The 12,585-nt window shown below is 60.8% G+C and overlaps 1 protein-coding gene across 2 annotated transcripts in view; it reads left to right on the top strand.

Moving 5' to 3' along the window:
* The window catches only part of TMED8 (transmembrane p24 trafficking protein family member 8), a 7,696-nt gene extending 1,530 nt beyond the window's left edge, over window positions 1-6,166 (top strand). Inside the window, exons 2-6 of one of the 2 annotated variants that reach the window (XM_075330705.1) lie at window positions 1,250-1,349; window positions 1,418-2,414; window positions 2,717-2,849; window positions 2,919-3,215; window positions 4,226-6,166. In XM_075330705.1, the coding sequence (XP_075186820.1) occupies window positions 1,250-1,349; window positions 1,418-2,414; window positions 2,717-2,849; window positions 2,919-3,215; window positions 4,226-4,443 (1,745 nt within the window). In that variant the 3' untranslated portion in view covers window positions 4,444-6,166. The remainder of the gene's footprint in view (window positions 1-1,249; window positions 1,350-1,417; window positions 2,415-2,716; window positions 2,850-2,918; window positions 3,216-4,225) is intronic. The other variant, XM_075330704.1, reaches the window with a different exon arrangement.
* Window positions 6,167-12,585: the final 6,419 nt, after the last annotated feature.

The following is a 12,585-nucleotide window of genomic DNA, read 5'->3' as shown; positions in this document are numbered from 1 at the left end:
CAACTACAGAGCTCCCCAACTACTGAGCGCCACGACTACACAGCGCCCTGACTCCCGAGTACAGAGCACCCCGACCTCGACTACACAGTGCCCTGACTACAGAGCTTCCCAACTACACAGGGCCCCGACCCCCAGCTACACAGCTCCCCGATTACAGAGCACCCCCACCTTAGTGACCGGGGAGGGGGTATCTACAGCATAGTGACTGGGGGAGGCGGTATATATACTATAGTGATCGGGGGAGGGGATATCTATAGCATAGTGACTGGGGGAGGCGGTATATGCACTATAGTGATCGGGGGAGGGGATATCTACAGCATAGTGACTGGGGGAGGCGGTATATGCACTATAGTGATCGGGGGAGGGGATATCTACAGCATAGTGACTGGGGGAGGCGGTATATGCACTATAGTGATCGGGGGAGGGGATATCTACAGCATAGTGACTGGGGGAGGCGGTATATGCACTATAGTGATCGGGGGAGGGGATATCTACAGCATAGTGACTGGGGGAGGCGGTATATGCACTATAGTGATCGGGGGAGGGGATATCTACAGCATAGTGACTGGGGGAGGCGGTATATGCACTATAGTGATCGGGGGAGGGGATATCTACAGCATAGTGACCGGGGGAGGGGGTATATACACCATAGTGATCGGGGGAGGGGGTATATACACCATAGTGATCGGGGGAGGGGGTATATACACCATAGTGATCGGGGGAAGGGGGTATATGCATGTTGGTGTTGGGGGGTGCTCCTGGTGTCGCGGTACACTCGGCTGCGCCCCTCCCCCCGCCTCGTTCTTTATGTTATATTTGTTATTCAAAGTTATTAAAATCCTCAGAACATTTCTGTGTCCAGAGAAAACTGCAGCCGCGCAGCCCATCCCCCGGGCAGAGTGACACACAGCGGGCCCCTACAGGGAAGAGACAGAGACCGGGGACCCCTAGAGGGCATAGACCGGGGCACATACAGGGCAGCACTGTAGTGGTAGTGTGATCCTCCGCTGTGTTGTGGGTGTGCCGCCATCTGCTGCCTCGTGGTCCCCCGGGTGGGGCTATAATTGTCCCCTCCTGAGCTCCTTATTTATAGGACCTGGTGCATTGTGCAAGGCTTACATCATGTGTAGTGTGGCCCCTGGGGGCCCGGCCCTCTCTAAGCTGTAACTGAATTATGTGCCAGAGAAGGTGAAGGGCGGGGAGCGGTGACAATCCCACACCCAGCCGGCATCATGGTGTCTTCTTGCAGGTGATGGAGCCGCATTGAAAAATGAGAGTCCCAATGAATGTGGGGCATCAGTGCCCGGCTTACAGCGAGCCACCCCAGTGGGATCTCCCCAGGAAGGAAGGTGAGTACTCTCACCCTAATATCCACCGCTGCTCCACAGGCTAGGGGTAATCGCTGTGTCTATTTCAGTACACCATGTGACACAGAAGTCAACACGACAAGACCACTACAGTGCCCGGGGGCGGCCAGCACAGAGCTCACCAAAGATAAGCCAGAAGATGCCACCACGACGGGTGCAGGAAGTGCTGTCTCCATGACGGGTGCCGGAAGTGCTGCCACCACGACGGGTGCCGGAAGTGCTGCCACCACGACCTGTGCAGGAAGTGCTGCCACGACGACCTGTGCAGGAAGTGCTGCCACGACGACCTGTGCAGGAAGTGCTGCCACCACGACGGGTGCCGGAAGTGCTGCCACCACGACCTGTGCAGGAAGTGCTGCCACCACGACCTGTGCAGGAAGTGCTGCCACGACGACCTGTGCAGGAAGTGCTGCCACCACGACCTGTGCAGGAAGTGCTGCCACCACGACCTGTCTAGGAAGTGCTGCCACCACGACCTGTCTAGAAAGTGCTGCCACCACGACCTGTCTAGGAAGTGCTGCCACCACGACCTGTGCAGGAAGTGCTGCCACCACGACCGCTGCAGGAAGTGCTGCCACCACGACCTGTCCAGGAAGTGCTGCCACCACGACCTGTCCAGGAAGTGCTGCCACCACGACCTGTGCAGGAAGTGCTGCCACCACGACCTGTGCAGGAAGTGCTGCCACCACGACCTGTCTAGGAAGTGCTGCCACCACGACCGGTGCAGGAAGTGCTGCCACCACGACTGGTGCAGGAAGTGCTGCCACCACGACCGGTGCAGGAAGTGTTGCCACCACGACCGGTGCAGGAAGTGTTGCCATCACGACCGGTGCAGGAAGTGCTGCCACCACGACCGGTGCAGGAAGTGCTGCCACCACGACCGGTGCAGGAAGTGCTGCCACCACGACCGGTGCAGGAAGTGCTGCCACCACGACCGGTGCAGGAAGTGTTGCCACCACGACTTTTACAGAGAACCAAACTGTGGTTACAACTAAAACTACAACAAGGTTGACAACTGTGGTGCCCACCAAAACTGCCCTGGACAAGGTGAGTGCTGCTGGGGGACATCACACCGGGCACAGGGAGGGTATCTCTATGGTTACTGCTTATGGAGCCTCAGGTAACGTCTTCAGTCTTCTGGGAGGTCCAGACCCAGTAGAGGCCCAGACGGAGGGCACTGGTGCTCCCTGAAGCCCAGTATGGTGGGCACAGGGCGCCTTAGGACTCGCGTGGTGTGGTCTCCTCTTACATAAGATGCTGGTGTATAGTGATGTCATTGTGTGGGCGTGGTCAGTATGCAGGGGGCGTGGCTCGCTGTTTGCACAGACTCCTTGTTGGTTGTACTGCAGGAGCTGGAAGCCCTCCTCGGCTCAGCTGATCCTCCACCTCACGACGTCCTGATGATCCAGTCAGAACATAACGGAACCACAGACATCGTGCAGGCTGATCCACACGTGGACTCAAGTGTGACCGATGGGAAAGGTGAGCGGGCAGCTGGTTGGCGTTACTCCCACCTGAAGGTGGCGCTGATGTCTCATCTATTTACTCTAGGTCCACCTCAACCTCTCAGACCCGCCACCACATGGACCAGCGCCAACCTGCGCGAGTTCAAGCATCGGATGGCGAATGAGAAGCACGGCCTGCTGACGGTGCGGCGGGGTGAGGTGATGACCGTCCGCGTGCCCACACACCCGGATGGAAAGCGGCTCTGCTGGGAGTTCGCCACTGATGACTACGACATTGGGTTTGGGATATATTTTGACTGGACCCCGGTCACCAGCACGGCGGTCACTCTGCAGGTCAGCGAGTCCAGCGACGAGGAGGAGGAGGAGGATGCGGAGAGCCCCTGTGAGTGCCCAACACCCACCTCCCTGCCCAACCTTCAGTGAGCCTGTTACCCCGAGTCTATACAGGGCAAACCCCGGTGAAAGTCACCAGCCGTCCCAGTGCAGAGCTCCGCTGCCAGCCAAGAGCTTTGAATTGTTGGGGCGCCGTCCGCTCTGCGGTAGTGGGGCGCCACTTGCCCTCAGCTCTCTGGTAGTGGGGCGCCACTTGCCCTCAGCTCTCTGGTAGTGGGGCGCCACTCGCCCTCAGCTCTCTGGTAGTGGGGCGCCACTCGCCCTCAGCTCTCTAGTAGTGGGGCGCCACTCGCCCTCAGCTCTCTGGTAGTGGGGCGCCGCTCGCCCTCAGCTCTCTGGTAGTGGGGCGCCACTTGCCCTCAGCTCTCTGGTAGTGGGGCGCCACTCGCCCTCAGCTCTCTGGTAGTGGGGCGCCACTCGCCCTCAGCTCTCTAGTAGTGGGGCGCCACTCGCCCTCAGCTCTCTGGTAGTGGGGCACCGCTCGCCCTCAGCTCTCTGGTAGTGGGGCGCCGCTCGCCCTCAGCTCTCTGGTAGTGGGGTGCCGCTCGCCCTCAGCTCTCTGGTAGTGGGGCGCCGCTCGCCCTCAGCTCTCTGGTAGTGGGGAGCCGCTCGCCCTCAGCTCTCTGGTAGTGGGGAGCCGCTCGCCCTCAGCTTTCTGGTACTGCGGCGCCGCTTGCCCTCAGCTCTCTGGTAGTGGGGCGCTGCTCTCACTCCGCTCTCCAGTAGTGGGGCACCACTCGCCCTCAGCACTCCGACACCGTGGCCGCAGCCGCTCGCCGACACCGTGGCCGCAGCCGACACTGTGGTTGCAGCCGCTCGCCGACACCGTGGCCGCAGCTGCTCGCCGACACCGTGGCTGCAGCCGCTCGCCGACACCGTGGCCGCAGCCGCTCGCTGACTCCTCTGAGGGTTTCCGCTAAGTCCGGCTCTTACATCTTGGCACCTTCATGTCCTTGTGTCTGCCGGGCTCCTGACCGCTCTGGTGCTTTTGTTTTGCAGGGCACAGCAGAGAGGGAGATGTGGAGCGGGGCTCAGCGTGCCGCCTGCGCAGCCGCTATGGTGAAATCATGCAGGTGTACCGTCGGGACAGCCACCGAGAAGTGCAGGCAGGAAACCACGACTATCCAGGGGAAGGACAGTACCTGCTGAAGCTGGACAATTCCTACTCGCTGCTGCGGAACAAGACACTTTACTTCCATGTCTATTACAGCAGCTGAGGCTCCGCCCACCGTCCTACGCCGCACGGCCACTTAGCACCGTCCTCCTGCACCGCGCAGGCACATAGCACCGCCAGTGTGGTGATTAGTGCTCACAGCAGGCAGCTTCAGGGTTAATAGCAAAAAGAGCTGCTTCAGCAATCTCCCCATCATTGCTGGGAGGACATTGTTCTCTGTTATCAGCTGCAGGACAGGAGTTCCTTATTTATAGACAGTATATACTCCTCAGCGCAGCCAGTAAATGGCAGATAACAGAGTACAATAGTGGCTCCTCGGGATGTCAAGCAGTCCATGTGATCATATATAGTGCGACGTGGCTGGAGAATGGCTTCTGCTTTGGGCCGTGGTCTCGCGGCAGGACTCACGGACAGGCGTGTGGACATTTTCTGGTGGGATTCCTCTGGCGGCCGCCCTGGCGTCTGACATCGGGGGAGAGCAGGGATTTCTATCCTGCACACATAAAGCACAAGATGTCTCTTCTGGTGTCGTCCGTCTACAGATCATTGTCTGGTCCCTGCCGACTCGTCCTGATGAGTCTGCTAAACTGCAGCCGGGCAGCGACGTTTCTGGAGAGCGGCGGCTTCCTCCGTGTGCTGCGGCCGGCAGAGAACTCCTCACTTTTTGGGCCCGGACTATAGAGTGACTTGTGACGCTATGACGCGGTTTGAGGCTTGTAGCTACAATCTGCAGTGCAGCCCCCGACCTTGTGTCACCCAGCCTCCAGCCTGACTGCACCAACATCTAAGCCTCTTCTGTCCTCCAATGTCACCTTTGTTCCTACCATGAGTTGTGGCCTCCTGAATGAGGAGCAGACGGTGGGGAAAAGAGGTCTCCCACCCTCGCTCCTCCCTCCTGCCACCCTTGCGCACCGCCCCTGCCCTCGCTCCTCTCGCCCTCGCTCCTCTCGCCCTCGCTCCTCTCGCCCTCGCTCCTCTCGCCCTCGCTCCTCTCGCCCTCGCTCCTCTCGCCCTCGCTCCTCTCGCCCTCGCTCCTCCCTCCTGCCACCCTTGCTCCTCCCGCCCTCACTCCTCTTTCTCTCGCGCCCTCGCGCTCTCTCTCGCCCTCGCTCGCCTTCGCTCTCTTGCGCTCCCTTGCCCTCTCTCGCTCCCTCGCCCTCGGTCTCTCTCGCGCCCTCGCTCTCTCTCGCGCCCTCGCTCTCTCGCGCGCCCTCGCTCTCTCTTGCGCCCTCGCTCTCTCTTCCGCCCTCGCTCTCCCTCGCCCCGATTCTCCTCCTCCCGCCTTTAGTCTCCCTCCTCACGCCTTTATTGTCACTCCTCACACCCTCGCTCTCCCTCCTCACGCCCTTGCTCTCCCTCGCCCTGATTTTCCTCCCACCTTTATTCTCCCGCCCTCGCTCTCCCTCCTCCCGCCCCTGCTCTCCCTCCTCACGCCCTCGTTCTCCCTCCTCACGCCCTCGCCCCCCCATCGCCCCGATTGCCCTCCCACCTTTATTGTCCCTCCTCACGCCCTCGTTCTCCTTCCTCACGCCCTCGTTCTCCTTCCTCACGCCCTCGCTCTCCCTCCTCACGCCCTCGCTCTCCCTCGGCCCGATTGTCCTCCCTCCCGCCTTTATTCTCCCTCCTCCCGCCCCCGTTCTCCCTCCTCACGTCCTCGCTCTCCCTCGCACCGATTGTCCTCCCTCCCGCCTTTATTCTTCTGTCCTCCCTCTTCCCGTCCTCCTATCAGCTGATAATAAAGCTTCACACTGTTGTCTCTGGTCTAACATTTTGGACTCGTTTGTTTCTTCTATATTTACGTTTAGGACGTATGTAAAAATCTAATGTCAAATATATGAAAAATTCTGGGGGGCTCACAAGATTTATTTCACCACAGAAGCCAATAGCCCCCAGCCATGGTCTTTAGGGGATTGAACCCTTACGTGTCTGGGGTCCGTGGTTCAGCTGTGACTGAGGATGAGGAGATTCTGTGCCTCAGAATGACTCCGGGTTTCAGCTAGGTTGTATTGATGTAGAGAGCTTCTACACTCGAGACCCTCAGGGGCGATCAGAGACGTCTTACAATTTTTGCAACAGGATACAGCGTTAATTGATTTTATATGTGATGGTTTGTCTGTTATTTTACAACACAATGCTTTCATGTTCAACAATACCTGGTTTTTATGTAAGGGCGGGGTAGCTCTGGGGACGACTGTAGCTCGCACCCCGGCTAACCTTCTGTGGGGACGCCTGTAACCTGCACCCCTGCTAACCTTCTGTGGGGAAGCCTGTAACCTGCACCCCGGCTTACCTTCTGTGGGGACGCCTATAGCTCACACCCCGGCTAACCTTCTGTGGGGACGCCTGTAATCTGCACCCCGGCTAACCTTCTGTGGGGACGCCTGTAACCTGCACCCCGGCTAACCTTCTGTGGGGATGCCTGTAGCTCGCACCCCGGCTAACCTTCTGTGGGAACGCCTGTGGCCTGCACCCCGGCTAACCTTCTGTGGGGACGCCTGTAACCTGCACCCCGGCTAACCTTCTGTGGGGACGCCTGTAATCTGCACCCCGGCTAACCTTCTGTGGGGACGCCTGTAACCTGCACCCCGGCTAACCTTCTGTGGGGACGCCTGTAGCTCGCACCCCGGCTAACCTTCTGTGGGAACGCCTGTGGCCTGCACCCCGGCTAACCTTCTGTGGGGACGCCTGTAATCTGCACCCCGGCTAACCTTCTGTGGGGATGCCTGTAACCTGCACCCCGGCTAACCTTCTGTGGGGACGCCTGTAACCTGCACCTCAGCTAACCTTCTGTGGGGACGCCTGTAACCTGCACCTCAGCTAACCTTCTGTGGGGACACCTGTAACCTGCACCTCAGCTAACCTACTGTGGGGACGCCTGTGGCCTGCACCCCGGCTTACCTTCTGTGAGGACGCCTGTAACCTGCACCCCGGCTAATCTTCTGTGGGGACGCCTGTAATCTGCACCCCGGCTAACCTTCTGTGGGGACGCCTGTAACCTGCACCCCGGCTAACCTTCTGTGGGGACGCCTGTGGCCTGCACCCCAGCTAACCTTCTGTGGGGACGCCTGTAATCTGCACCCCGGCTTACCTTCTGTGGGGACGCCTGTAACCTGCACCCCGGCTAACCTTCTGTGGGGACGCCTGTAATCTGCACCCCGGCTAACCTTCTGTGGGGACGCCTGTAACCTGCACCCCGGCTAACCTTCTGTGGGGACGCCTGTAACCTGCACCCCGGCTAACCTTCTGTGGGGACGCCTGTAACCTGCACCCCGGCTAACCTGTGGGGACGCCTGTGGCCTGCACCCCGGCTAACCTTCTGTGGGGACGCCTGTAACCTGCACCCCGGCTAACCTTATGTGGGGACGCCTGTAACCTGCACCCCGGCTAACCTTCTGTGGGGACGCCTGTAGCTCGCACCCCAGCTAACCTTCTGTGGAGACGCCTGTAACCTGCACCCCGGCTAACCTTCTGTGGGGACGCCTGTGGCCTGCACCCCGGCTAACCTTCTGTGGGGACGACTGTAGCTCGCACCCCGGCTAACCTGTGGGGACGCCTGTAGCTCGCACCCCGGCTAACCTTCTGTGGGGACGCCTGTAGCTCGCACCCCGGCTAACCTTCTGTGGGGACGCCTGTAGCTCGCACCCCGGCTAACCTTCTGTGGGGACGCCTGTAACCTGCACCCCGGCTAATCTTCTGTGGGGACGCCTGTAATCTGCACCCCGGCTAACCTTCTGTGGGGACGCCTGTAACCTGCACCCCGGCTAACCTTCTGTGGGGACGCCTGTAGCTCGCACCCCGGCTAACCTTCTGTGGGGACGTCTGTAATCTGCACCCCGGCTAACCTTCTGTGGGGACGCCTGTAGCTCGCACCCCGGCTAACCTTTTGTGGGGACGTCTGTAACCTGCACCCCGGCTTACCTTCTGTGGGGACGCCTGTGGCCTGCACCCCAGCTAACCTTCTGTGGGGACGCCTGTAGCTCGCACCCCGGCTAACCTTCTGTGGGGACGCCTGTAACCTGCACCCCGGCTAACCTTCTGTGGGGACGCCTGTAATCTGCACCCCGGCTAACCTTCTGTGGGGACGCCTGTAGGTCGCACCCCGGCTAACCTTCTGTGGGGACGTCTGTAACCTGCACCCCGGCTAACCTTCTGTAGGGACGCCTGTAACCTGCACCCCGGCTAACCTTCTGTGGGGACGCCTGTAACCTGCACCCCGGCTAACCTTCTGTGGGGACGCCTGTAACCTGCACCCCGGCTAACCTTCTGTGGGGACGCCTGTAACCTGCACCCCGGCTAACCTTCTGTGGGGACGTCTGTAACCTGCACCCCGGCTAACCTTCTGTGGGGACGCCTGTAATCTGCACCCCGGCTAACCTTCTGTGGGGACGCCTGTAATCTGCACCCCGGCTAACCTTCTGTGGGGACGCCTGTAACCTGCACCCCGGCTAACCTTCTGTGGGGACGCCTGTAACCTGCACCCCGGCTAACCTTCTGTGGGGACGTCTGTAACCTGCACCCCGGCTAACCTTCTGTGGGGACGCCTGTAATCTGCACCCCGGCTAACCTTCTGTGGGGACGCCTGTAACCTGCACCCCGGCTAACCTTCTGTGGGGACGCCTGTAACCTGCACCCCGGCTAACCTCCTGTGGGGACGCCTGTAACCTGCACCCCGGCTAACCTTCTGTGGGGACGTCTGTAACCTGCACCCCGGCTAACCTTCTGTGGGGACGCCTGTAACCTGCACCCCGGCTAACCTTCTGTGGGGACGCCTGTAACCTGCACCCCGGCTAACCTTCTGTGGGGACGCCTGTAACCTGCACCCTGGCTAACCTTCTGTAGGGACGCCTGTAACCTGCACCCCGGCTAACCTGTGGGGACGCCTGTAGCTCGCACCCCGGCTAACCTTCTGTGGGGACGTCTGTAACCTGCACCCCGGCTTACCTTCTGTGGGGACGCCTGTAACCTGCACCCCGGCTAACCTTCTGTGGGGACGCCTGTAACCTGCACCCCGGCTAACCTTCTGTGGGGACGCCTGTAATCTGCACCCCGGCTTACCTTCTGTGGGGACGCCTGTAACCTGCACCCCGGCTAACCTTCTGTGGGGACGTCTGTAACCTGCACCCCGGCTTACCTTCTGTGGGGACGCCTGTAATCTGCACCCCGGCTTACCTTCTGTGGGGACGCCTGTAACCTGCACCCCGGCTAACCTTCTGTGGGGACGCCTGTAATCTGCACCCCGGCTTACCTTCTGTGGGGACGTCTGTAACCTGCACCCCGGCTAACCTTCTGTGGAGACGCCTGTAACCTGCACCCCGGCTAACCTTCTGTGGGGACGCCTGTAGCTCGCACCCCGGCTAACCTTCTGTGGGGACGTCTGTAACCTGCACCCCGGCTAACCTTCTGTGGGGACGCCTGTAACCTGCACCCCGGCTTACCTTCTGTGGGGACGCCTGTAACCTGCACCCCGGCTTACCTTCTGTGGGGACGCCTGTAACCTGCACCCCGGCTTACCTTCTGTGGGGACGCCTGTAATCTGCACCCCGGCTTACCTTCTGTGGGGACGTCTGTAACCTGCACCCCGGCTAACCTTCTGTGGAGACGCCTGTAACCTGCACCCCGGCTAACCTTCTGTGGGGACGCCTGTAGCTCGCACCCCGGCTAACCTTCTGTGGGGACGTCTGTAACCTGCACCCCGGCTTACCTTCTGTGGGGACGCCTGTAACCTGCACCCCGGCTAACCTTCTGTGGGGACGCCTGTAGCTCGCACCCCGGCTAACCTTCTGTGGGGACGTCTGTAACCTGCACCCCGGCTAACCTTCTGTGGGGACGCCTGTAATCTGCACCCCGGCTAACCTTCTGTGGGGACGCCTGTAGGTCGCACCCCGGCTAACCTTCTGTGGGGACGTCTGTAACCTGCACCCCGGCTAACCTTCTGTAGGGACGCCTGTAACCTGCACCCCGGCTAACCTTCTGTGGGGACGCCTGTAACCTGCACCCCGGCTAACCTTCTGTGGGGACGCCTGTAACCTGCACCCCGGCTAACCTTCTGTGGGGACGCCTGTAACCTGCACCCCGGCTAACCTTCTGTGGGGACGTCTGTAACCTGCACCCCGGCTAACCTTCTGTGGGGACGCCTGTAATCTGCACCCCGGCTAACCTTCTGTGGGGACGCCTGTAACCTGCACCCCGGCTAACCTTCTGTGGGGACGCCTGTAACCTGCACCCCGGCTAACCTCCTGTGGGGACGCCTGTAACCTGCACCCCGGCTAACCTTCTGTGGGGACGCCTGTAACCTGCACCCCGGCTAACCTTCTGTGGGGACGCCTGTAACCTGCACCCCGGCTAACCTTCTGTGGGGACGCCTGTAACCTGCACCCCGGCTAACCTTCTGTAGGGACACCTGTAACCTGCACCCCGGCTAACCTTCTGTGGGGACGCCTGTAGCTCGCACCCCGGCTAACCTTCTGTGGGGACGTCTGTAACCTGCACCCCGGCTAACCTTCTGTGGGGACGCCTGTAACCTGCACCCCGGCTAACCTTCTGTGGGGACGCCTGTAACCTGCACCCCGGCTAACCTTCTGTGGGGACGCCTGTAACCTGCACCCCGGCTAACCTTCTGTGGGGACGCCTGTAACCTGCACCCTGGCTAACCTTCTGTAGGGACGCCTGTAACCTGCACCCCGGCTAACCTGTGGGGACGCCTGTAGCTCGCACCCCGGCTAACCTTCTGTGGGGACGTCTGTAACCTGCACCCCGGCTTACCTTCTGTGGGGACGCCTGTAACCTGCACCCCGGCTAACCTTCTGTGGGGACGCCTGTAACCTGCACCCCGGCTAACCTTCTGTGGGGACGCCTGTAATCTGCACCCCGGCTTACCTTCTGTGGGGACGCCTGTAACCTGCACCCCGGCTAACCTTCTGTGGGGACGTCTGTAACCTGCACCCCGGCTTACCTTCTGTGGGGACGCCTGTAATCTGCACCCCGGCTTACCTTCTGTGGGGACGCCTGTAACCTGCACCCCGGCTAACCTTCTGTGGGGACGCCTGTAATCTGCACCCCGGCTTACCTTCTGTGGGGACGTCTGTAACCTGCACCCCGGCTAACCTTCTGTGGAGACGCCTGTAACCTGCACCCCGGCTAACCTTCTGTGGGGACGCCTGTAGCTCGCACCCCGGCTAACCTTCTGTGGGGACGTCTGTAACCTGCACCCCGGCTAACCTTCTGTGGGGACGCCTGTAACCTGCACCCCGGCTTACCTTCTGTGGGGACGCCTGTAACCTGCACCCCGGCTTACCTTCTGTGGGGACGCCTGTAACCTGCACCCCGGCTTACCTTCTGTGGGGACGCCTGTAATCTGCACCCCGGCTTACCTTCTGTGGGGACGTCTGTAACCTGCACCCCGGCTAACCTTCTGTGGAGACGCCTGTAACCTGCACCCCGGCTAACCTTCTGTGGGGACGCCTGTAGCTCGCACCCCGGCTAACCTTCTGTGGGGACGTCTGTAACCTGCACCCCGGCTTACCTTCTGTGGGGACGCCTGTAACCTGCACCCCGGCTAACCTTCTGTGGGGACGCCTGTAGCTCGCACCCCGGCTAACCTTCTGTGGGGACGTCTGTAACCTGCACCCCGGCTAACCTTCTGTGGGGACGCCTGTAATCTGCACCCCGGCTAACCTTCTGTGGGGACGCCTGTAGGTCGCACCCCGGCTAACCTTCTGTGGGGACGTCTGTAACCTGCACCCCGGCTAACCTTCTGTAGGGACGCCTGTAACCTGCACCCCGGCTAACCTTCTGTGGGGACGCCTGTAACCTGCACCCCGGCTAACCTTCTGTGGGGACGCCTGTAACCTGCACCCCGGCTAACCTTCTGTGGGGACGCCTGTAACCTGCACCCCGGCTAACCTTCTGTGGGGACGTCTGTAACCTGCACCCCGGCTAACCTTCTGTGGGGACGCCTGTAATCTGCACCCCGGCTAACCTTCTGTGGGGACGCCTGTAACCTGCACCCCGGCTAACCTTCTGTGGGGACGCCTGTAACCTGCACCCCGGCTAACCTCCTGTGGGGACGCCTGTAACCTGCACCCCGGCTAACCTTCTGTGGGGACGCCTGTAACCTGCACCCCGGCTAACCTTCTGTGGGGACGCCTGTAACCTGCACCCCGGCTAACCTTCTGTGGGGACGCCT

The sequence above is a fragment of the Anomaloglossus baeobatrachus genome, chromosome 12 (assembly GCF_048569485.1).
Source record: "Anomaloglossus baeobatrachus isolate aAnoBae1 chromosome 12, aAnoBae1.hap1, whole genome shotgun sequence".
NCBI classification, from domain to species: domain Eukaryota; kingdom Metazoa; phylum Chordata; class Amphibia; order Anura; family Aromobatidae; genus Anomaloglossus; species Anomaloglossus baeobatrachus.
Note: the sequence above shows the minus strand (reverse complement) of the source record. Positions and strands in the feature narration are given on the sequence as shown.